At 36.4% G+C, this 24,927-nt stretch overlaps 1 protein-coding gene across 1 annotated transcript in view; it reads right to left on the bottom strand.

Moving 5' to 3' along the window:
• The window catches only part of ZYG11B (zyg-11 family member B, cell cycle regulator), a 67,514-nt gene extending 43,975 nt beyond the window's left edge, over window positions 1-23,539 (bottom strand). The window contains exons 1-2 of the mRNA XM_054573187.1: window positions 23,325-23,539; window positions 3,264-3,429 (exon numbers count right to left, since the gene is read on the bottom strand). Coding sequence (XP_054429162.1) covers window positions 3,264-3,429; window positions 23,325-23,354 — 196 coding nt within the window. The 5' untranslated portion in view covers window positions 23,355-23,539. The remainder of the gene's footprint in view (window positions 1-3,263; window positions 3,430-23,324) is intronic.
• Window positions 23,540-24,927: the final 1,388 nt, after the last annotated feature.

Raw genomic sequence — 24,927 nt, 5'->3', positions numbered from 1 at the left:
CTGATTTTAATGTTAGTGACTATCACAGTGCCTTACAAATTTTGCTCTCAAATTTTGATACTGTATACATGTATTTAATAAAATGGGTTACTCCTGGCCTATTTGTGTCGGTCCACAATAATTGAATTTTTTTAATAACTAAGTTTAAGTGCCTATATTTGAAAGTAAATGAATTAAAACAGATACTGGAAGATATTAAAAAAGAAAAGAAAAAAGAGACCCGTGTTTGAGTCCTGGTACCAATATTTATTTGTTATTTGACCCTTGACAAATTGGTCTACAAGTCTAAGATTCCTTATCTATAAAATGTGAATAGTTATATCTCCCTCACAGGGATTACTATAAAGATGTACATAAAAAGCATTTTGCAAATTGAAAGCACTACACAAATATCATTAACTATATTTGAAAGAAATCTTTCTACATCTTTCCCTTCTTTCAAATATAAACATACTGAAGAATCATCTATCTTTTTCCATGGCCTATGATTGTACTTGCTACAATGTATTTAAGCTAAATCTTCCTTTGCTGTCATACAATCTACTTGGGTTGTAGTTGGCAGCCTTCAGATCATCAATTCTTAATTCGCTATGGTCAATGAACAAAGGTAATTAGAACTGTGTATATTTAAGAATCAATATTCTAAATGAAGCTTCCTCAAGGAGTTCTTACATGGAGTGAAGTACAGAAGCCTTAATGTAAGGATTTTTCCCCAAAGGATTTTTTAAAATTTCTTTCTGGTTTAGTCTATAGACAGCTGAGGTGACCAGTAATGTGACCTCCAGATAAGTAACCCCACTAGAATGGGGGCATAAGACCTCAATCATTTAGAAAGTCTACATGGCTGTACAAGGATGTAATCCATGTTTCAATTTAATCTCAAACCTGAATATGTCAAGGTGTATCAATTTAGGGTAGACAGACGTTATTATCATTAGATGGCAATATTCTTATTCTGATACTTAGCTCTTACATGCACATTTCCTGGAAAATTTTGAGCACTGAGACACAAATTGATAGAATGAACAAAGATTACAGTAAGACAATTATAGAACTCAATAAGTAAAACTTTAACATCAGGTTTACTTTAATAAAGACTATTATTAATATCAGCAATTCTTTGAATTAGGTAAATAAGTAACAAATTTTAAGTGTAAATAATAAGTATTTTCCAAAGTCATGATGCTATTAGAAAAATATATTACCGATTTTAAAAGAATTCATGTAACTTTTTCCCCATTTTATTGAGATAATTTTTAAACATACACAAAACGTTATGAAACAACTTTTTAAAATTGTGACAAGGACTGGCAATATGCTCTTTTTAAAAAAATTATGTTTATTGATTTGAGAGGGAGAGAAATGTCAATATGAGAGAAAAACATCGCTCCAATTGGGGATCAAACCTGCAACCTAAGTATGTGCCCTGACCAGGAATCGAACCCGCAACCTTTTGGTATACCAGAGGATGCTCCAAACAACTGAGCCACACCTGCCACGGTAGCAATATGTTTTTTTGCACGTAATCAGTAGTATCCACTTTGGATTATCTGAAGGTGAATATGATTTATTTATTTATTTATTTATTTTTATCTTCACCCAAGAACATTTTTTCATTGCTTTTAGAGAGAGAAACATCAATGTGAGAGAGAAGTATTGATTGAGATTAAATAATTCAGAACAGTTTTTGGTGAGTACAATGCTCGTAATCACATTGAGTTAATATAAATGGGGGCAGCAAGTTATTTTTCTAACCCTCAGTTTTCTCATCTAAAGGCAGCTTGAAAAGAAGTAGAAAATACATTTTGATCAAGCATATAGCCTCTCTAAGTCACTACTCTTGAGAACAACTATTTGGTTAGACTGACTTCAAAACTATTATACTTCCATTATTTTATCCATTTAAAGCATTTGTCACTGTACTTCATTACAAAATAATAAGCATTCAATACAGGTTAGTGGCTCTCATTAGCTATCAGTAGTTGTATTTCAAAAGGAATCTCGCAAAGTTAAAACTTTTAGTTAACATTTACTCTTGATTTACGAGACTAGTTATATGTGTATATATATATATTTAATTTTTTTTAAATTTTATTTATTGATTTTAGGGAGAGAAAGAGGAAGACAGAGAGAAAGAGAGAGAAACATCAGTTTGTTGTTCCACTTATTTACGTATTCATAGACTGACTTTTGTATGTACCCTGAGTGGAGATCACACACACAAGGCGTATGCGAATGATGCTCTAACCAACTGAGCTGCCTGGCCAGGGCCTATATTTAAAGTGAATATGCTCATATATATTTCAATAGAATATGTTAAACATAATCATTAAATTGAGACTAGAAATCTAAGTTTCCTTACCTGTATATAGATGGGATAATAACAACTTCCTTAGGGTTTTTTGAGAAAATTCAAGGAAAACATGTAAAATGCCTGGAATGTACCAGGCAATCAATAAATGACATTATTATTGCCCTATTTTCATTCTACTTTATGGTTGTGGACAAATTATTTTTCCGAATGTAAGAATTTATAAGCCTTATCTATAAAGGTATTTTATGTCTTTCAACTTAAAACTTAAACAGAAGAAAAATCCTTAATACACATAACCAGAATTTCACAGATGAGACTTTCCCAATTTATTTTTAGAATTTGTTTTTGAAAACAGAAGCACTAATGATTTCCCATTTCACAGGTCAAAAACAGAAACTATTTTTGCTATAGTAGTATTTATTGATTATCCTGCTTACAAATAAAGATGTAAGGTATTTTTTTACACCGCCAGACTTCTAAATGGGTATTTTTAAAGTTAGAGAATTTATTTTTGCCATGAGAATGGTCTTCTCAAAGCAAAAAAAAAGAAGAATGAAAAACTAATGTGCCCAGTCCTGGCTGGTAGCTCAGTTGGTTGGAGCATTATCCTGTCTACCAAAAGGTTGCAGGTTCTGATCCCTGGTCAGAGCATGTATGGGAGGGAACCAATAGATGTTTCTCTCTCACTCTCTCTAAAATCAATAAAAATATCCTCGGTAAGGATTTTTTAAAAAAAAGTAATTTGCCCAGGTTAGAAAAGGAAAATACTTATTCTAAAATACACAAAAGTGGCAGGGTAGACAAAGATAAATAAATTTCTTTTCCTGGAATCAGACTCATCTGGCCTTTTCTGTTATTTCTAAGAAAATAATTAAATGACCACAGTAGCACTTCAAAGTCCAATGTCAATTAACAGCACAAATTTTGTTTCCTCTGTTTATATTTTTACCATGAAAGGCCATGGTCTGAAGCAGTCGGTCAGCCACTTCCTGTGGGAATACTCCAGGTTCTTGCAGACACAAAGTTCCATCTTGTCTTGCTGAACAGAACTTCTCAAGGTGCGTAGTCAGGAAATTCAAGCAGATATCAAGTAAAGAATAGGGAGATGCCTCCTCCTTGGAGCCCAAGAAACATAAAAGGAACACAAAAGCCAACAAGTTAGTTTCTAGAAAAATGGAGAACAAAATGTTCATTTACACATTCAACAAGTATTTTTATTCAGTGTGTACCATATGCTAGATACTCTGTTAGGTAATACAACATGTGATCCATGTTTTTAAGAAGTAGGCGAATAAAAACATTTAAAGAAATATTTACATAAAGCTTATTAAATACTATAATAGAGAGCATATTGGGTAGTATGTAAGCATATAGCAAGGTGCCCTAATAAGTCAAGGATGGTGAGGAAAAACCTCAAAGATCACAGCAGATTAATCTTCCTAAATTATCACCCTATGACCTCCCTACTGCTCAAAACTTCAGTGGCCTCCCATGGGCCTGAAGACCAAAAAATGAAAAACAACAACAACAAGAACAACAAAAACCAAAACAACAACAACAACAAAACCCTTAGACTGTTAGATTAATGCTTGATTTTGAAAATCTAGCTTCAATTTACTTTACAACTTGATTTCCCACAAAATCCACATCTCAACCTATAGTTCTAATATGACAAATTTATTTGGGTAAAAGAAAATTCATATTAGGTGTTAGTATTCTCAAAAAAGAAAAAGTTAATCTGGCCCTGGCCGGGTAGCTCAGTTGGTCAGAGCATCTTCCCAATATGCCAAGGTTGCAGGCTCAATCCCTGGTCAGGGCATATACGAGAATCAACCAATGAGTGCATAAATAAGTGGAACAACAAATCAATGTTTCTCCCTCTCTTTTCCTCTCTCTCTCTCTCTCTCCAAAATTAATTTCAAAAAGAAAAGAAAAAAGTTAACCTAGTTATCCCAGTTTGATAAATAAAGAACTAATCAAATAAGCATAAAAATTTAAGTGTAAAGTTTTTAATGAGAGAAACACTCTAAATGTTTCCAACAACAATAATATAATTATAATTATGGTAGCTATGATCCATTAAGTGCTTTCAATATGACTGTGTTGAGTGTTTTACATGAATTATCTATTACTTCACTTATTCCTCATCCCAATTTTACAAAGTAATTCCATTCATAGGTATTTGCCTAAGAGAAATGAAAACATGTCACATAAAAAGTTTTACATGACTGTTTATAGAAGCATTATTCATGATAGCTAAAAAATAGAAACAACCCAAATGTCTATCTATTGATGAATGGTTAAACAAAATATAGTATATCTATACAATGGAGTGTTATTCATCAAAAAAAAAAAAAAAAAGGAATATCAACACATCATAAAATATGGACAGACCTTGAAAACATTATGCCAAGTGAAAGAAGCCAGTCACAAAGGACTATATAGTGTGTGATTTCATCTATATGAAATGTCCGGAATAGGCAAATCTATAGAAAGTGTATTAGTGGGCCCTGGCTGGTGTAACTAAGTGGACTGAGCACTGGCCTGCAAACCAAAAGGTCTCCAGTTTGATTCCCAGTCAGGGCACACACGTGGGTTGCATGTCAGGTCCTCAGTTGGGGCCCTGCAAGAGGCAACTGATCAATGTTTCTCTCCCTCTCTTTCTCCCTCTCTTCCCTTGTCTCTACAAATAAATAAAATCATTTTTTAAAAAAGAAAGTATATTAGTGGATGTCTAAGGCTGGAGGAAAGAAAGGTTGGAGGAAAATGGGAAGTGAATACTAATAAGTACAGGGCTTTTTGGGGGGGAATTTTATGGAATGAGAATTATATCTCAATAAGACTGCCATAAAAATAATTTATAAAACTGTAAATATGAGACAGAAATAAATACATCAAAATGATAATAGTAGTTAACTCTGGGTAATGTGCTATCAGTTTTCTTCTCTGAATAAATCAAACTTTCTGCACAGCACATTATTTCTATAATCAAAGTTATTAAAATATTTATGATATTTTACAGCTTACAAAGTATTTTCATATTGATACATTTAATATTGTAATGACTGAATAAGTTGAGTAACAAAGACATTATTTTATAGATGAGGAAAGACTTCATTAAAGTTAAATGGTTGGCCCCAATGTGGTAAAGACTCCTGCTCTCCTCTTCTTCCACATTAATAAAACCTTTTATTATTTTTTAAGTATTTTATTTATTTATTTCTAGAGAGGGGAAGGGAGGGAGAAATGGAGGGAGGGAAATATCAATGTGTGGTTGTCTCTCCCACGCCCCAACCAGGGACCCAGCCAGCAACTCAGCCATGTGCTCTGGCAGGGAACTGAACCTGTGACCCTCTGGTTCACAGGCTGGCACTCAATCCACTGAGCCATACCAGCCAGGGCTAAAACCTTTTATTTTTCCTGAGCACAAAACCACCTGTAATAAAGACTATATATACAAGTCTCCTCTGTAGCTAAATGTAGCTGAGACAAATAAAAGTTCAGAGGAAATGATCAAATTCAACTTCTGCCTCACAGAACTTTGCCTATTCTTATTTCCTAGGTTGTAACAATGAATTCTTTTTGCTTTTTTTACTCTTCAATGTACCATGTCCCTAAGTGTTTAAAATATAACACTCAGATGAAACAACCTGCCCTTTTACCTCAAATTTCATCTAAATTTCCAAGTAATCTATTTATTTTGTAGAAAAGAAAATAAATGAAAGTTGGGTAACTGTCAGAGGAAGATGTATAAGCCTTCTGAGTACATAATTTTTAGAAGTCATTTTAGTAGAACAAAACCAGGCAGTAGTATACGAACACTTAGAATATTTAATTAATCATTCTAAAAACTTTTTTTCCTATTGTTACAATATGTTCAGCAAGCCCTGGCTGGTGTGGCTCAGTGGACTGAGTGCTAGCCTGCAAACCAAAAGGTTGCTGGTTCAATTCCCAGTCTGGGCACATGCCTGGGTTTTGGGCCAGGTCCTCAGATGGGGGTGTGCAAGAGGCAATCGATGGATGTTCATCTTGCACTTCTATGTTTCTCTACCTCCTTTTCCCCCTCCATTCCCCTCTCTCTATAAATAAATAAATGAAATATTTAAAAATATATTTAAAAAATTATGTTCAGCAAGAAATAAAGGCAGGTTTGGGGGGTTGCACAAACTTTTCCTTTTCAAAAGAAACTCTCCCTTATCTCTATGTTAATTCCTATTAGCAAGCATAAAACTTTTCTTTTGCTGGGAAGTACATCTACCTAATAGTTAATAACCTGGGTTTTGAAGCTAGAGTATAAATCCAGACTTCGCTTGCTAACTGTGTGACAGTATTCAAGTTATCTAACTTCAATTTTCTTGTCTTATAATAAAGATAATAGCAATACTTACCTCATGAAGTTGTTTTGAGGATTAAAACAGCTTGTATGGGACAGAGCCAGGACTCAAAGAAGAAAATGTGGCTCCAGAGCCTATGTTCTTATCTACTGTAATATACTACCTTTCAACTTTACCAATTCCAAATATATTACTATATCACCTGATATTCAAAGCAGGCCTGTGATGTGAACTATGACAATGATCCCCACTTAAAGATAAGAATAGACAGGTTACATATCAAGCAAGTGAAAGAACTAGAACTGCACTCAGGTTATCGAGATCTACTCTAAAACCTATACTGACATCTGTGATTTCCTAAATCCCAGTAATCTAAGCTAGCACAGAACTATTGTGAGATCAGTGTTTTCTATTTCATTTTTAACCAAATATCAGCAGCACAGAAAGATTAACAAGGAAAGGATAAAGCCAAAGCTGGAGTTTGGTGTTTAAACAATTCATCTCCTGGAAATTTCTGCCCAGAGAGATTTTTCCCTTTACCAATTAGGCACACCCCAGGCAGAGTAAAAACAAAGTTCCTGCTAAGAAAACAGAAGAGAAAGGTGATCAAGTTTAACTTCGTTTGGGTAATGAAGTAATCCACACAGTTCAAAGATTAAATGACTTCTAGGAAGAACAAATAGGAAAGTTCTTTTTAATTAATCACAATGAAGCTTATGCTCAATCTGACCCAAACCAGATCTTTAATACACAGCTCTTATCCTATGCTCTCCTTCTAAAAAACAATAACAACAACAACAACAACAACAACAACAAAACTCAAAAGTTCCATATCATCTATACCCACAGTGCTATCACTGGGAATACATACAAGGGATTCCCAGCAGAGGTATGACAAGGGACTAAAGCTACGAAATGAACTTGGGATATCTTAGATTATCAAACATACTAAAAGATTATTTGAAAGGATAAGAGTATAGGAGACCAGAGGAGAGGAAATTAAATTACGTAACCAACCAGAAAATAATTTAAAATATTTTTGTATTGAAACAAATGTTATATAGAAGGCAAATGCTGCATGAATTTTAAGATACAACATAAGATTACCAAGAAATTCCTGTTTGTAATACTGGTTTCAAGTAATTCCCTTCCCTATCCCACAGCAAATTTGGTTTCTTTTGCTGTTAACACGTGGAAAACCAGGAACCTAAAGAATAAGTGTAAACACTTTAGCAAGGTATTCAAAATGTTTTGTTAATTGGCCCCAAACTTCCTGTCTAGCCTCATTTTCCACCTTCTTCCTCCAAATGAGCTACCTACCAGATACACTAAACTGAGTGTTCCTCAATGCAACCTACTTTCCTAAGCACTGTAATAGGAATTTTCACACCTCTAAGACTTTTCCCCCCCAATTAGTCCTTCTATGTGCCAAAATCCTTCAAAATTCAAACCCCACCAGCTCTGCAACAACTTTCCTAATTTCCGAGGCAGAATTAATTTAACTCTCATCACCTGAGAAATTAAACTGCACCATTAACAATAGCTATTAGGTACTGAATGACAGCTATGTGGTGCCAGGCAGTAATCCAGCCCCTTTATATATGTATACAGTTGACCCTTGAACAACATGGGTTTGAACTCCACAGGCCCACTTACACAGATTTTTTTCAATAAATACTGTAAATATATTTTCCTTATAATTTTCTTAACAGATTCTTTCCTCTTTATTGTAAGAATACAGTATATAATACATATAACATATAAAATAAGTGTTAATTGACTTTATTTTATTGGTAAGTCTTCCAGTCAACAGTAGGCAATTAGTAGTTAAGTCTTTGGGGAGTCAAAAGTTATACATGGATTTTCAACTGAATAAGGGTTGACACCCCTAACCCCCTCAATGGTTGCTCAATGGTGAACTTGCAGTCTTCAAAACAACTTTCTTTTGAACAAAGTATGTAAACTGAGACTCAGAAAGATTAATTTACATAGTAAAGACAACCAGCAGATAGCAGAGCAAGAATAAAAATGACAACTGCTATTTTTCATGAAACACTATGTCTCAGGTCTTGGTTCACAGTTCTTTAGAAACATAAGCTCTTTCAATTTCTACATCTTGTGAGTAAAGAACTGTTCCAATATACATTTTATTTTATTTTTTTATTTTTAGAGAGAAGGGAAGGAAGGGAGAAGGAGAAGGAGAGAAACATCGATTGTCAATGTGTGAGAAATACCTCTCACACACCTGACTGGGCACCTGGCTTGAAAACCAAGCATGTGGCCTGACTGGGAATCAAACCAATGATCTTTCAGGTCATGAGCTGGCACTCATTCCACTGAGCCACACAAGCCAGGGCCCAATATGCATTTTAAAGATGAGGCTAACCCCATACTCACATGGCCAGCTTGTTGCTAAACTAGGACTCCAAAAGAAGAATGAAGCCAAAATCTCTATTTTTAAGCTTTTAACCGCTATACTATAATATCATAATCATTTATTGAGCTCATACTTTTTTGTTAATATATGCTATGTTTTATATACCATAAATTATGCTAAGTTAAAGTCTATCAGTGTGCCTATTCTACGAAGATGAGGACACTCAAGCTCTGACGGGTTAATCAATTTGCCCAAAAATGACACAGTTAATAAATGGTAGAGTCAGGATTAGACCCCAAGCAATCCGACTCTAGAGTTAAATCTGTGCTTTTATCCATACTATATAAGCTCCCCTTTACATCTGACTCCGAAGCCAGTTTTCTTTTACAATTCCATGCTACAACCATAGTTATTTACAACTATATCTATCTCCCTCACTAGATCATGATGGTTTTTCAAGTTCAAGGAAACTGTCTCACATATATCTACCAAAACACAGGTAGATATAATCACACTACGCCTTGTATATAGTTCTATTAGCTATCCACTGTATAACTTTTATTTGTTTAGATGACTGTCTCCCCACTAGACTATGAGTTCAAAGAAAGTTAGTAGCTCCCAAATGTTTTTTGTTTGTCCCACTTAGGTGAGGCAAAAAACCTTATAGCCTACCCACTCCTTTGTGTCCCCAAGCCACAGTGGAAAACAGTGTTAATTAACAATGAAGTATCACTGCAAGAAAATCTTACAGACATCTGCTTTAACAAGAAAATGAAGTGTTTCCTATTTGAATAACAACACATACATTGTCAAAATCTAAATTTGGAAATTTTCATGTCAAAAGTATTATTAAGCAAATATACATCGCCCACACTAGATTAACCAAATAAACCACCTCAAATGAGACCAATAAAGTTAAATTAATGAAAATTCATTAAGATGCAAAACTAGCTACAATAAAAAACTACCAACTGTGCTGATGTACTGATTACAAAGCTCTCTTCCAGGAAATTAAGAGAAACCCCAACAAGTTCTATTTGTACACATGTAATAGGAGCTTTACAACATTTCCAAATGTCAGACTTCTTTATAAAAGACTAGAGTCCTCCACAGTAAACTCCAGTAATCTGCTAACTTTAGCTTTATGATTACTAAATTATAGTAACTCTTAGTAACTCACTAAGTAGTTCTCTAGATGGAGCCCTTAATAGTAAAGAATTAAAAGTCTGGGGAAATGTATCATTTACCAGTCCATAGGAGTTAAGGAAAGGATTTTTAGAACAATTCGTCATGTATCAGGAGGGGCTCTGTGCCCCACACATTGAAAACCACTAGGGTTAGGACCCATGCCTTGTACATTTCTGTATTACGTACTCCAGACACAGCAAATGCTCAGTATCTATTGAGTAAGTGAATAAATGAACTACCTGTAAGCAGATTTCCTGCTTTTGAACCACTGCTTCTTATAAAAACACAGCAGCACATCTGTGGGCATGGGGCAGTAAGGACAGGGCTCCCAAAAAGGAGCAGAAGAGCTCCCAAAGTAGCTTTTTCACTTGACTACTTTTTGTGGCAGGTACCAATTTCTAAGCAAGAAAATGTCCGACTTAGAGATCAACACCCCCACACACATTCCCGGAAAAGGCACACATGCACTTAACAACAGTACTGTATCTTTTTAGTTGGCCTTCCATTTCTTCAGAATCTAGCTCTTTATCTCCCCAACAACAAAGAGGATTACTACTTATCTATAGTTCATTAAATCCAGGTCCAGTATTCCTCCATTTACTAAAAACAATGCCTCAGGCAAAGCTACTTTGTTTTGTGCCTCAGCTTCCTTATCTGTAAAATGAAATTTGTTAATATTTTTCCTTTCGCTTCTTAAGGTTATTGTATCACATGAAATACAGGATATGAAAATGTTTTGTTTACTGTAAGATATTATTACCAGCATCATCCATAAAGTGTATTTTCCCTTACAATTAGCCAAGAGAGACTTCATTGCTCAGATTTTAAATGTCGCAGGGTCAGTCTTTGAGGAATCTTACATTGACATTCATTAGCCCTACCTAAACCTTTTCATGCCTCTCTTTTAAGCTCACTTAAAATTTTTTTTGCTTTCATATACTCTCCTTCCTTGAGGTATTTAGTCATCTATGCAACACTCAGCTACCGGCATTCTGTCATTTCCCCATGATTTGGATATCTATGTTGGCTGGTTTGTCTTAAGTACTTAAAAACTTCATTCTGTTATTGTATTGCCAGGATCATGTCAAAGAAGCATTTCAACATTCTGAGCTCGGCCCATCCATTTCTACCAAGTGGGGAGGTGGGGAACACTGGGAAGTGACTACATACTGTAACTATATCCTACTGTTAGAGGGGACAGGGGATTCTATTGCTGTTGATATGACAAAAATGAAAAGAATCCTCACAAATCAGGTATCATGTGTACCGGTAACTAAAGCCCCATAAAATGCATCCAATAAATTCTTTGTTCAATGAATTACTAAGTCACCAGATGGTAACCTGCCTCATAACTCACTTTATTTCCTTTGTACTTTATAAGGACATACCATGGAGTTTTTTCTGTTGACTTTTAGACTTCTTTGGCAAGTGCTATTATCTTATGACAGTGTAGGGGACAATCTATGACAGTAAGTAAAAGTTCAAAATTGTGGAATTTTAATAAGGTTTTTGATGCATCTCATTAACCATTCAAACTCTGGTGCTTATAACAGTCTATTGTGCGAACTAATTTATTGTTTAAACAACTGCTATTGGAGTCTCAGTTACCTGGAGGAAAAGCATTCTAAGTAATTCATAATAACATTATTGAAGTCAGGAGGGAACATCACCCTCTTTTCTAACATTCCACTCTAAATAAGCACAAAATTGCATATTAAATATTGTTAGCAAAAACAGAAACTAGATAATAAAACTTTCTGATATTAAAAACTCGTTTTACTTCTCTTCATAACACTATTATATCTGATATAAAAAGTATTAAAATTGTCTTAACCCCTCAAGACAGACCTTGACCTTGTGGACCTTATAACACCACTGAGTGAGGATGTCTCTCTTTTGGTTAAGTATAAGGAAAAACAACTTTATGGATGATGCTGGTAACAATGTCTTACAATAAAGAAAGCATATTCATATCCTTTATTTCATTTGATACAATAACCTTATGAAGTGAAATGAAAAATATTATGACTTTAATTTTATGGCTTAGGAAGCTGAGGCATAAAAACGAAGAGACCTGGCCAGAGGCATAGCCGTTAGCAGGGAGAATATTATACCTGGATTTGAATTCTAGTGGTGCTACACTTCCAAATACCTAGCTTTTTTGACCCTAACTTCTGTCTTTTGTACAATGGGGATAATATTGTATTAGTACTTATCTCATGATGCTATTGTTAGGATGAAACACAGACGTGTGTAAAGCCCTCAGCACAATGCCTGATGGAATAATTACTGAATAAATATTCCCTTCCCACTTATTAGACAAAATGTTACACAAGAAATATAAATGCATGTTTCATACATAGAGGACAGCAAGTTCATGGCTGTAAATCCTCAAGAGAGATTTCTCCCATCCAGAGTCCATACTGAGACAAAAAAAAGCCTTTCTGTCTCCCTACACCATCAGGCAAATATGTTTAGTGTACCTTTTCACTACGTGTGTAGGCATTAAAAAATCCTGATTTTATGTAGCTGTCTCAGTTCCAACTCATGAAGCAGGTTTAAAATCTCATCTCCTACCTGAAAGTTTTCTAAGACTGACAAATCCTCCAATAGAAAAGATAATGGCTCTGATTGTGCTCCATTTTCTGTATCCCTGGATGATATTTTTTTCTAAAGATTGGGCCAGAAACCAGATGACTACAAAGATTACAAACTTGACAATTTTATGATTATAAATAATTTTTTTATTGACCTCTCTCTGCAGGACTGTGTAATACTGTTGGTAAAAAGTGTGAGGTTGGGAGTCAGACTGCCTAGGTTAAAATGCCGGCTCTACCACTTGATCTCCCCACACCTTAGTTTCATGATCTATAAAATGCAGACAATAACATAAACTATATCATAAAATTATTGTCAAGATTAAGTAAATTCTAAGTGAAAGACATATAGAACAGTGACTGGCATATATTAACTGCTAAAGAAATGTTAGCTATTATTATAGAATATAAACTCCATAAAACAGTTTTGTTATTGCTAGAACCTGAAACAATGCCTACCTACTACACAGTGGACACTAAATGTTTACTGAATAAATAAATGAACAAGTAAGCACAAATTTATTGTTAGGTGTGTTTAAAATAATTATTTCCCCCTACAGAGACTGTATGTCCAGAGAGAAATATAAGCCCCAAGTCCAGCCCTGAAATTAAAGAATGGAATTGATGTGCTCGCTTTGGCAGCACATATACTAAAGAATGGGAAACAAGTGACATTTGAGTTCCTGGGTATGAGAAAGTTCAGGTATTGACAATTTTTCACTCCTTATTTCTGTAGTAGCCCATGGGAAATCTCTCCTTTGTTTATGGGCTTTTTCCCTTTGTATTTTCTACTATTGATTCAATCAAGTCAGACTTCCAGGAATAAATACTCATATAACCTTGATATACCTAATCCCTCTACCTCCTTTTCCAAACACAATCATTTCACAAATGAGGAAGAAGGTCAAGAAAATAGTACCAAAGGCACAGATATATTGTGCTCCGGAGTACAGATATAATGAACTATTTGGCATGGACAATGGGCAAGCATTTTTCTTTTTAAAAAACCACCAACTACTTTCAGAGATCTCTAGATGTCAAATGGAGGTTAGGCAAGCTTCTTGCATATTTCACTTCAAGGACTGGCCAGTGTGGCAAACGACTCTATGTGCTAAAGGACAAGAAGCTAAAGTTCCACCTACAAGAGATCAAGGCCTAAAAAGGTAAATAAATCCCCTTGCCTTCCATCTTAGCCCACTTAACTATTCCAAGAAACAAAACTAAAATTCAAGTCAGCAATCACTGAGCTGATAAGCAGATCATAGGAATCATTAACTCAAAGAATTATTTTAGCATCATTTTCCTCTTAACTACCAGCATGAGTTTTGAAATATAATATGGTAAACGGAGAAGCCAGGTTAATAATGGAAAGAGCACTGGGGTTTGTACTCAGTCCTGGCTCTGCTACTTACTAGCTGTGTGACCTGAGGGAAATAAATTACCTTCCCAGTTTTCTCATCTGTAAAATTGATGCTGAACCTCTATCTTGACAACCACATAAAATGGTAGTGAAGAATAAATGGGACACATGTGAAAATGCCTTTGACATGCTAAAGTACTATGCAAATATTAACATAACTGAATGAATAGTTTCTGGTATGAAAAGTTGGGTAATATATTCATGGAGGTAAGAGTTAAAAAAATTTAAAGCTATAAAAGCAGCTTGCCATAATCCTACAGTACAATAGCTAATAGGACATACCTATGCTACTATAATACTTACCCTTAACTTACCAAAATTTTACTACACTTTTTTAAAAGGTAAAAGGGGTCACAGAGAGGATATAATAGAACTTTTTCATTTTATAGATTTAAAAATGGAAGCATAGAGAGGTGAAATGATTTGCCAAAGTTTACAAGGCTGATGGAAAGAAACTGATGTTATTTAATCAAGAACATTCAAACTTTACTTCTTTTATTTATTGATTTTTTTGAGAGAGAACAAGAGAAACATCGGTTTACTGCTCCATCTATTCATACATTCACTGGTTGACTCCCATATGTGCCCTGACTGGGGATTGAACCCTCAATTTTGGGCGTATCAGGACAGTGCTCTAACCAACTGAACTTCCTGGCCAGGGGTGGTCTTTTATTTATATATATATGTCTTCCATGTTTCCACTAAAATTTCTGAACATATGAAATGTATTTTTAATAACTATTTTTACTGTCCTGTGCTAATTTGAAGATCTGTGTCAGGCCCTGGTTGGTGTGGCTCAGTAGATTGAGTGTCAGCCTGCAAACCAAAGGGTCGCTGGTTCGATTCCCAGTCAGCGCAAATGCCTGGGTTGTGGGCCAGGTCCCCAGTAGGGGACGCATGAAAGGCAACAACACATTGATGTTTCCCTTCTCCCTCCCTTCCCCTCTCTCTAAAAAATAAATAAATCTTTAAAAAAAAAATCTCTTTATTAAAAAAAATCTGAGTTAGTTCTGGGTCAGTTTCAAGTGATAAATCATTCTCCTTATTTTGAGTTGTGCTTTTCTATCACTTTGCATACCTAGTAGTTTTTTTTTAAATAGGTACTGATTTTTAGGGAGAGGGATACGGAAAAAGAAAATTTGTTCAATTTGTTGATCCACTTATTGATGCATTCTTTGGTTGATTCTGCTGTGTGCCCTGACCAGAAGTTGAACCTGCAACCTTGACGTATCACAATGAGGCTCCAACCAACCTAGCTACCAGGCCAGGGCCAAGAACATTCAAACTTTTTAAAGGTATTTTATTTTTATTTTATTACTTTAAATTAAAGATTTTATTTATTTATGTTTAGATAGAGGGGTAGGGAGGGAGAAACCAGAGACCTGGCCCACAACCCAGGCATGTGCCCTGATCAGGAATCAAACCAGCAACTTTTTGGTTTGCAGGCCAGTGCTCAATCCACTGAGCCACACCAGCCAGGGCCAAAATGCCTTTAGGAAAGGAGACTGACATTGAACAGGCATTAAGATCCTGGAAAGCTAAGAAAAATGTTTTACAGAAGAGAAATGGAGATAGGAAAAAACAAAAACAAAAGATCATCATATAGAGTTAACAAAATGTTTAAATGATTAACCACCCCTCTAGATTTACCTGTAACTGATTCTTTACTATCTGTGTTTAAATACTCTGTTCTCTGTTAAGGACACTTCCACACATTATACACAAGTAATTCGCAAGTATTTATACAAAGGGATATTGTTTTGCAGTTCACCTTGAAATCACTTGGCTTCTTTCTTAACTCCTCCAGCTCAACTATTCTTGACAGAAACATGTATCCTAGGTCAAAAGTACCATTTAGGCTAATAAGAGAAACTATCTGATCCAACATTTCTTACCCATTGAACCTCTTTTTTCCCCCAAGGAGATCTGTACAGAGTGTTCACCTTTTTTTTTTTTTTTTTTTAAAGGTTTATTTTATTCTTGTTTGAGAGAGGGGAAGGGAGAGGGAGAGAAAGAAACATCGAAATGAGAGGGAAACACGAATCAGCCACCTTCTGCACACGCCCCAGCCGGGGATTCAGCCCACAACCACAGTATGCACCCTGACTAGGAATCAAACGAACCCTTTGGTTATGGGACGACACTCCAACCAACAGAGCCACATGGGCCAGGGCACACATTCACCTTTTATGCACTCTTTTATGACACATCCCAGTTAACGCCACCTTATTCAATGCTCTAAAAATACACACATTCTTTCACTGAACAAATATTTATCTTCTTACTATATCTCAGGCATTGTGCTAAGTGCTTAAGACATGAAGCTGATAAAACTCGGTACTGTCCTTGCCCTCAGAAAGCTCACAATTTGGAGAGACAGCCAGCCTTGTTAACAAAAAATACCACCACCACAGAATAATTGTTGTAACCAAGATATATAAAAAGTACAGGAAAGGCATATGTAAAAAAGTAACACAGGCTACCTGGAAGTAATGAAGGCTTCAAAAAGGAGGTAAGGTTTAGAGCAGCAATTTTCAACTTTTTTCATCTCATGGCGCATATAAACTAATTAGTATAATAAAATTCTGTGGCACAGCAAAAAATATATTTTGCTGCTCTGACAAAAAAAAAAAATAGGTATAATTTTAATTAATTCACACCAGACAGCTATTGTTGTGTTGGCTGTTGTCATTTTTTAATTTGACAAGCTAAGGGAAGAGAGGTCAGTGTCCCTGACTAAGTAGTCAGGTATTGCATGTTTTAAAAATTCTTGCCAGTGTGCCTCTTGAGGCACACCACTTGAAAAATCACTGATTTAAGGCAACACATGAAGGTTAAATAGTCAGGAAGGAGGACAGCATTCTAGGCAAAAACAAACAGTGTAATCAGGAAAAAGAACATAATGTGTGCTATAACAGAGTATAAAATGCAAAGACTTTTCCTCATAAAACGATTCGATCATTAAATGATTAGGCCATTAATGATTAGATCATAAGGGTCCTACTATACTATTCAAAACACTTTCATTTAACAACTATTTGCTGAGCCCCTACTATGTGCTACACACTGACAGTTAAGTACACACATCTTTGTAGATCCACTGCTGTCTATATGTATGATTGCCACTTGAGTTGTGCAGTACAGCCTGCGTGGCCGCAGCACCCCTATAAAAACACTGTAAACTAGTGGAGTGTAAACTGCAGGCTCCTTAAGTCTAAGGACTAATAAAAAATCCACAAGTTCATATTCATACCAAGTATGCTCTCTATATAATAGTATCTTGAAATATACAGTTTTCAATGCATAATAGATGTTGTTAGAATTAAGAGCAGTATCATTTTAAAATAATACTGAATTCCTATCAGCTTTTTGCTTTTTCCCCCCATTAATGTATTCTGAATGTGTATTCCCACTGTATCTCTCAAGCTCTCAACGTTAAAAAAGTATCTAAATGCTAAAGACAGAATGGCATCTACATGATATTCAAGTGCTTTAGAGGAGGCAATATGGATCAAGAACCATAAAATTGTACATACCCTTTGACTAATTTCCTTTCAATATATATAAATTATTTTTATAATGGAAACAATGATACAAATATTCCTACAACCTCATGAAAGCCCCTGGAAGGTGTTTGAAATAGCATCAGCTTAGGGGTCAGACAATCCTGCGCTTGAATCCTTCTCTGTCACTTATTTTAGCTATATAACCTTTGGAAAGTTACTTGATTTCTCAAAGCCTCACTATTCTTATGTATGCAATGAGAAAATATCATCAACCTCATGGGACTGTGAAGATTAATTAGTACATCATCTGATACATTGTGTGCTCACTAAATGAAAGCTATTATATGAGATCATTCTCCTCCAAATAAATGTCCCAGTATTCAAGGATTGTGTATTAACATTATTTTTCTATTTTAATTACTATTAACATTAAACATGTCTTTTATTACATTGTAAATAACAACTATTTCTTCCACTTTTTGGTTAAATGTGTTTTTAAGGACTAGCTTTAGAACCTATGAAAAAAAGTAGTGTTTTAGCCAGCATTTCCCAATGGCGCAAGTCATTAAATTCAATACTGATGTCTATCTCAAATTTGTATATTTTTAACCATTTAATAAAATAATTATTTAAAAATTTTCCCTTTAAAATCAGAATAGTTTTAGAGTACCCAAAATTTTATCTGCTGTACATAAGTTAATGAAAATTAGGAGACTGGTTCATGTTATCATAGTCACTCAATTATTTAAAAAAATTTTTAAAGATTTTATTTGTTTATTTTTAGACAGAAGGGAAGGGAAGGAAAAAGAGGGAGAGAAACATCAATGTGTGGTTGCCTCTCGCATGCCCCCTACTGGGGACCTGGCCTGCAACCCAGGCACATGCCCTGATTGGGAATTGAACCAGCGACCTTTCAGTTTTTAGGCTGATGCTCAATCCATTGAGCCACACCAGCCAGGGCTATAGTCACTCAATTATTATAACTTCATCTGAACACTGAACATCATAGTAGTTTTAAATTATTTTTATTCTTATAATGAATTGTTGGTTAAAGACAAGAAACATAAGCTACACTGATGATGAAACAAATAAATGAATGCATTTATTTGATCAGGATTCTTAAATGGTACTACATCAAGGTAACTCCGTATTTGTTTAAGCATTAAAAAAAAGAAAGGACATGCAGTGATAGTTATATCCAATTAGGATTTTCATTTATTGGAAAAAAACTATTGATACTTCCAATGTTTTATTTGTGGAGATAAGCTTTCATGTAGCAGCCTGGAACTATTCCTTTAATTTTGCCATTTAGAGACAAAACAGAACAATTATAAAAACCTGTTGATTTTTTTAAGTACAAAAATGCAGTAATTCCCAATTTAAAGTTAAAAAGTCATTTCTTATCTATTTTGATACCATAAACATAATTAATTTCAATCTACATTGTAATGTACGTTCATTTTAACATATTACAAACAATGATTTATCTCATGTTAATATGTCATTTGTAAAACAGGAAAACATTTGTTTTAATGTATTTTGTTCAAAGTATTATTAAATAAATTATATATATAATTTAAAATAAAATATACTTTACTTAAAATCACTCCTTTATCATATCACACGATTTTTAAAATTTGCGCTGTTTGTTGTGGCTCAGTGGATTGAGCACCGGTCTGCAAACTGAAAGGCTGCCAGTTCAGTTCCCAGTCAGGGCACATGCCTGGGTTGCAGGCTGGGTCCCAATTTAGGGGCGTGTGAGAAGCAACCAATGTATGTTTCTCTTGCACATGATGTTTTTCGTGCTCTCTCTCTTTCTCCCTTACTTCCCCCCTCTCTAAAAATAAATAAATAAAATCTTTACAAAATATATTTTAAAAATTAAATTAGGTTGGAAAGTGCTGATTTTCTCAAATGACCACATACATCACCTTTAGAAGACCATAATTGTAAATAAAGGACTTTGGTGTAGTAAATGTACTTTGTTTTAATATTTTCACATATCCTTAAAGGCAGTGCCTTTACTCATTTTCAAAATTGCAAATCTGTTAACGATTCTTTGTTTCTTGTACAACTCCACAGTAATGTCTCTATGGAAAATTCACAAGAAGTGGTGTGCCAGATCTTCATATTTAATTTTCCTATATTCTTCTTCCTCCAATCAAATCACCACCATCATAACAAGGCTAGGGAGAAAGTTCATGTACTTATTTTTTCACCCAGACTAGTGCAACAGCTCCTCCCACTCCAAACCATGTTTCATATTGATTTATAGTGATCATCCTCCAAATCTCTTAATTATAACATCCCTTCAGACACAAGAAAAACCTTTCAAGGTACTCAGGGTCTTTACAATGAGACAAAAACTCTTGAGGCTGTGATTCAAGTTCCTCCATGATCTGACTGTAGGCTCACCTAGTCTCATTTCCTACTGTACCCTCCATGCTAGTCACACATTTCCCAGAATGCATCATAACTGCTTTGCCTCAGCTTCTACCCTCAAGCTGGTCTCTTTGCCAAAAAATGGCTTTCCTTCCCAGATACCCAATAAAACCCCACCTGTTAAGACCCTCAGTTCAAATGTCCCCTCCTCAACCAAGCTTCCCTGTCTTTCTGATCATGCCTAAAGTCATTCATTCAACATTTACAGAGCATTTATGCACCAGGCACTAGGTGTTAAAGATTCAATGATGAGCCAGACAAATACGGTCTCTACATTCATACAGCTAGTACTTATTTCATTACATTGTTATTATAATTAAACGATATAAAATATGTAAATCACTTAAAACAAGACCTGTGTAGTCATATTAGCTATTAGCATTGCTTCCTAACCATACTATCTAACATATTTGCCACATACACACATATATCACTTTATATTTTACCCTGATATATTTATTTATAATTTTTATAAGTTTATTTGAGCCAAACTGACAACATATACTGGGAATCAAAATCTCAAATTTTCCCTGATTTATTTCTCCTTAGCATTTGTAATTACTTCTCATTACATATTTATTTATTTATTGTCTACCCTCCTCCCTCTGCAGGGACCATGGTTTGGTTTTTTTTTTTTTTATCATTGTAACCTCAGTATTTAGAATATCACATGGCCCTTACTTAGTAGCTGGTCAAAAATCACCTCTACATTAATGGTTTGTATGGTCTGGGGTTGGATACAGATATTAACCAAATAATCACGTCAAGAAATATAAAATTACAGTTGTTATGTATTCCATCAAGGATGGTTATATGATAGAGGTGTGTGACTTGTGTTTTTTGTTTTGTTTTTGAGGGGTAGACAGGGCAGATGGGATTTCCTTGAGTTCCTTTAGCTGAAACCTCCAGGATATGCAGTTAAACTGGTGAATCCCTACAGGTCATTCATATGTGCTATTCCTTCTATGTGGTTTTCCACGACACAATTCCTACAATTTAATCCTTCAGTTTTCTTCCTGAAAGTAAGATCCTCTAGGAAACCATCACTGACTATCCCATACCCTGATACTGCAACTTTTCCATTTTTAGCACTCTTCACATTTAAAATTCCTCCTTCTACTTGGATGTCTACATTGTCCACACAGGTAAGATACAAAAAGGCAGGAACCACATCTGTTTTATTATTTGTACTATCCCAATAACAACAGTCAGTGGCACTAAAAAAAAATTGTAGGATGAATAAAAAATAAGAACTATATATTAGACTAGTGGTTCTCAAAGTGTGGTTCACAGACCAGGAACATCGGCATGACATCAGTTACTGGTTAGCAACTGTCAGGCCCTACTCCAGACCTAGTAACCCTGGAAGGGGCAGCCTGCAAGCTCTCCCGTTGATTCTGGTTCATGGTAAAGTCTGAGAACCTCTGTCTCAGACATCTTACCTATAGTTATGCACTGCATAATGACATTTCGGTCAATAACAGACTGCATATACAATGGTGGTGTATCATAAAGCACAGGTGAGTAGTAAGCTATACCATTAGATTTGTGTAAGTGTACTTACTCTACGATATACAAACAATGGCAAAGACACCTACCGATGTATTTCTCAGAACATATCCCTGTTATATTTAACGGGGCACTGGGAATAACAGGAATAAGTAAGGCACAGTTGCCGCCTAGAACTCGCGTCTCAAGGGGAGAACAGGTTAACACAATGACAGTGTGATTGGTTGTGAATGTGAAGGGTTGCTGTGGAGGCAGACACAGGAGAAGGACAGTCCAAAGATGCAGAGTCAGTGAGTTAGACAAAGTTCACAAATTAAATTATTTCATTATAAACCACTTTCCTAAAAAACAGATGGGGAAAAAAATAAAAATTAACTGACCCCCCCCTAGGAAAACATGATTACCAGGACTTAGATTTGACTAGAATGTCTTATTCCTCCCGGAGACCAATATATATAGATTGCTGCATATGATGGAGAAGTGTGTTCATTAAATGTACTGCAAACCACGTGTGACCCAACTCAGTGAAAAACCACCTGAAGCCTCAACCTATTTTGAAACAGGAAGGAGAAAAATTGCAAATATAAGGGTCACCCAACTAAATTCAGAAAAGTCAAAACAAATGAAGGCATAGAAGGTATTAAAGAGTACTGTGACCATCTGACTGCTAAGCTGATTTTCAGTCTTTAGAAGCCCTGGTCTCTGCCTCCAAACAACAACAAACGATTTTTTCCGGAGTAACAGTCAAACCTGTAAGTAAATATTTTTAAATTTTCCAAGTTGTACATCCACATCTTTTCATTTTTTAACCCTCAAGATAAAAATACATTCCAAAACATTTTAGTTATTTCAGTCGAAAGGCTACATATCTCATAAGGTCATAGTATGCACGCTGGCCTCATTCCATCACTCCAAAGCATACTTTCACTCCGGTTTTGCAATGACACTAGAGAATAAGGCTGCGAGGCTCTCCAATACCTGCAGTAACGCCTTTACCCTCCACAAAAACAAGAGGAAGAAGAAAGCCAACGAATGCCCATCTGGCCCTCCCGGGAAGCAATATCCCTCAAATTGTACCCGCTTAGCCCCCTGAAACCCGGAGAAGGAAATGAGGACGACTGTGAGACCCGGAGGAGAGAGGATGGCGGATAACGGGGAGAGGAAATGTGGATGGTAGAGGTCGAAGGAGAGAAATGATACGGAAAGGAGGGGGCAGTGGAGATAAATGGTAAAAGGGGGTAAGAAGCGAGAGCACAGAGCAGGAAGGAAAAATGGGTAGGAAAAGAGGTAAGTAGTAGAGATCCCAAAGGGGGGCAAACGCAAAATGGTAGAGAAGAAAAGGAAGGTCGGGTTAAAGGACGAAGAGGGGGCGGCAAAGGGGAACGCGAAAGACGCTGTCACTGGGGGGTGATTTTTCTTTTTTTAAAGGGTGTTACCAGGGAGGGAAGAGAAAAGGGGATGTCACCCCAGCAGGTGGCCGGGGAGCCCCGGGAATGGAGGACTAGCCGCCGAGGGGGCGGAAACAAGCGGGTGAGGTAAAGGCGGGGCGCAGAGGGGGCACCAGAGCTGGGGAAGGGCAGGCCTGCGGGAGCCGGGGTGGCAGGCGGCTGCGGTTCGGGCAGGCCTTGCTCCCTCACCATGGCTGTGCCGGCCTGGTCCTCGGGCATGCAGCCTCTGTCCTGGGCTCGGCGGCGGGCCGGGCCTGAGCCCGCCCCCAGGTTGAGCCGACGCGGGGGCTCCAGGAGGCTCCGGCGAGTGGCGGCTCCGGGCTCGGCCCAGGCCTCAGCCTCCTTCCCTCAGAAGCTGGAAGTGCAGCACCCGCAGCGACAGCCGGACCCGGAGCGCAGACCCCGCCCCCGGGAGGCCCCGCCCCCACCCCGCCCACGAGCCCAAGCTTGGTTCCGCCTCCTCTGTCACTGCGCAGACTCAGCCGTGGACCCTGGACCCGGCACCCTCTTTCTGGTTGCTCCCCATTCCTTAAAGCAGTCACACCCCCACAAATCCTATCCTCCCTTTAAAAATAAGAGCTTTAAATATTACGTCATTACGGGAAACTAGAGCACTCACTCATTTCAGTCACCTATAGACACCTGTGCTTCTGGTTGTCGTTCATTTCTAGTGTCATAATCCTTGGTGATTTCCGTTCTCTTAGATGATTCTTCCAATGCCCTGGCCTCTCAGATTCCTTTCCTCTAAGGATCGCCCTTGCCTCAGCCTCTCATTTCCATGCTCATACCTTAAATATCTTCATTACCAAATTGCAAACACTCTAAAATCTCAATTTTAACCATCCAACTCTACCACCACACACCCCTTACTTCTAGCTTTGTTTCTTTAATACTCAAGTCCAAAAATTCTTCAACTCTACCAAGACTTGGAACCCACTGACCCTACTAATCCTCACACTATGTCCTCACTTCTTTTCGTGAAGAGCTTAGATTCTACTGTACCTCATGAAAATCATTCTCACGTTAACCTTCTTTCTCCAGTTCTGCTTTCTTTTCCTTGTACTCACCTGACAAAACTCTAATCCTGAACCTGCAGCAAAATGATGTGGGAGTGGGGGAGTCAGGGTAGTGGAGAAAAATCGAAATTCATACTGAGTGGACTGATTTGTCTCCCTCTAAATTTGTTGTCATTATCCTCAAATAGGCCCCTAATGCTTGGCTATACCACTACATTTTTCCAGTTCCATACACCCTTCCACCCTACTAAATAACTATTTCACACCTTTCTCTTTAAACTTTCCTTCCTTCCTTATCCTCACTTAACTGATTATTTTACTACTAATACACTGAGAAATTGAGGCCAAAAAAAAAAAAGAGAGAGAGAGAGAGAGAGAACATCTACAATTTCTCACCCACCACCATGACTTCCATCTACCTACAAGTCTCCTCTGCCTGTAACTCTGCTCCAATACACTGCCTTCCTTTCTTTCCTATTAATGATTTGTCTTTTATGGGAGGTCAAACCCTTCTCAGTGCTTCTCAAACTATATGGGCTAAAAGACCTAGTTAGTTTGCTTTCTTTTTTTTTTTTAATTCACAAGCAGTTACAAACCTATAGTTTTATAAAATTTAATAAAAAGTGTTAGAAAGTATTAAAAACCAACATACAAAATGCAAGCCCAAATTTTTAAAAAGATTTTATTTATTTATTTTTAAAGAAGGGAAGGGAGAGAGAAAGAGAAGCAGAGAAGCATCAATGTGTGATTGCTTCCCGTGGATCCCCCGCTGGGGA

The sequence above is a fragment of the Pteronotus mesoamericanus genome, unplaced genomic scaffold, assembly GCF_021234165.1.
Source record: "Pteronotus mesoamericanus isolate MK-2021 breed Mesoamerican mustached bat unplaced genomic scaffold, CSHL_Meso_final contig_105, whole genome shotgun sequence".
NCBI classification, from domain to species: domain Eukaryota; kingdom Metazoa; phylum Chordata; class Mammalia; order Chiroptera; family Mormoopidae; genus Pteronotus; species Pteronotus mesoamericanus.
This window is presented reverse-complemented; position numbering and strand designations above follow the sequence as displayed.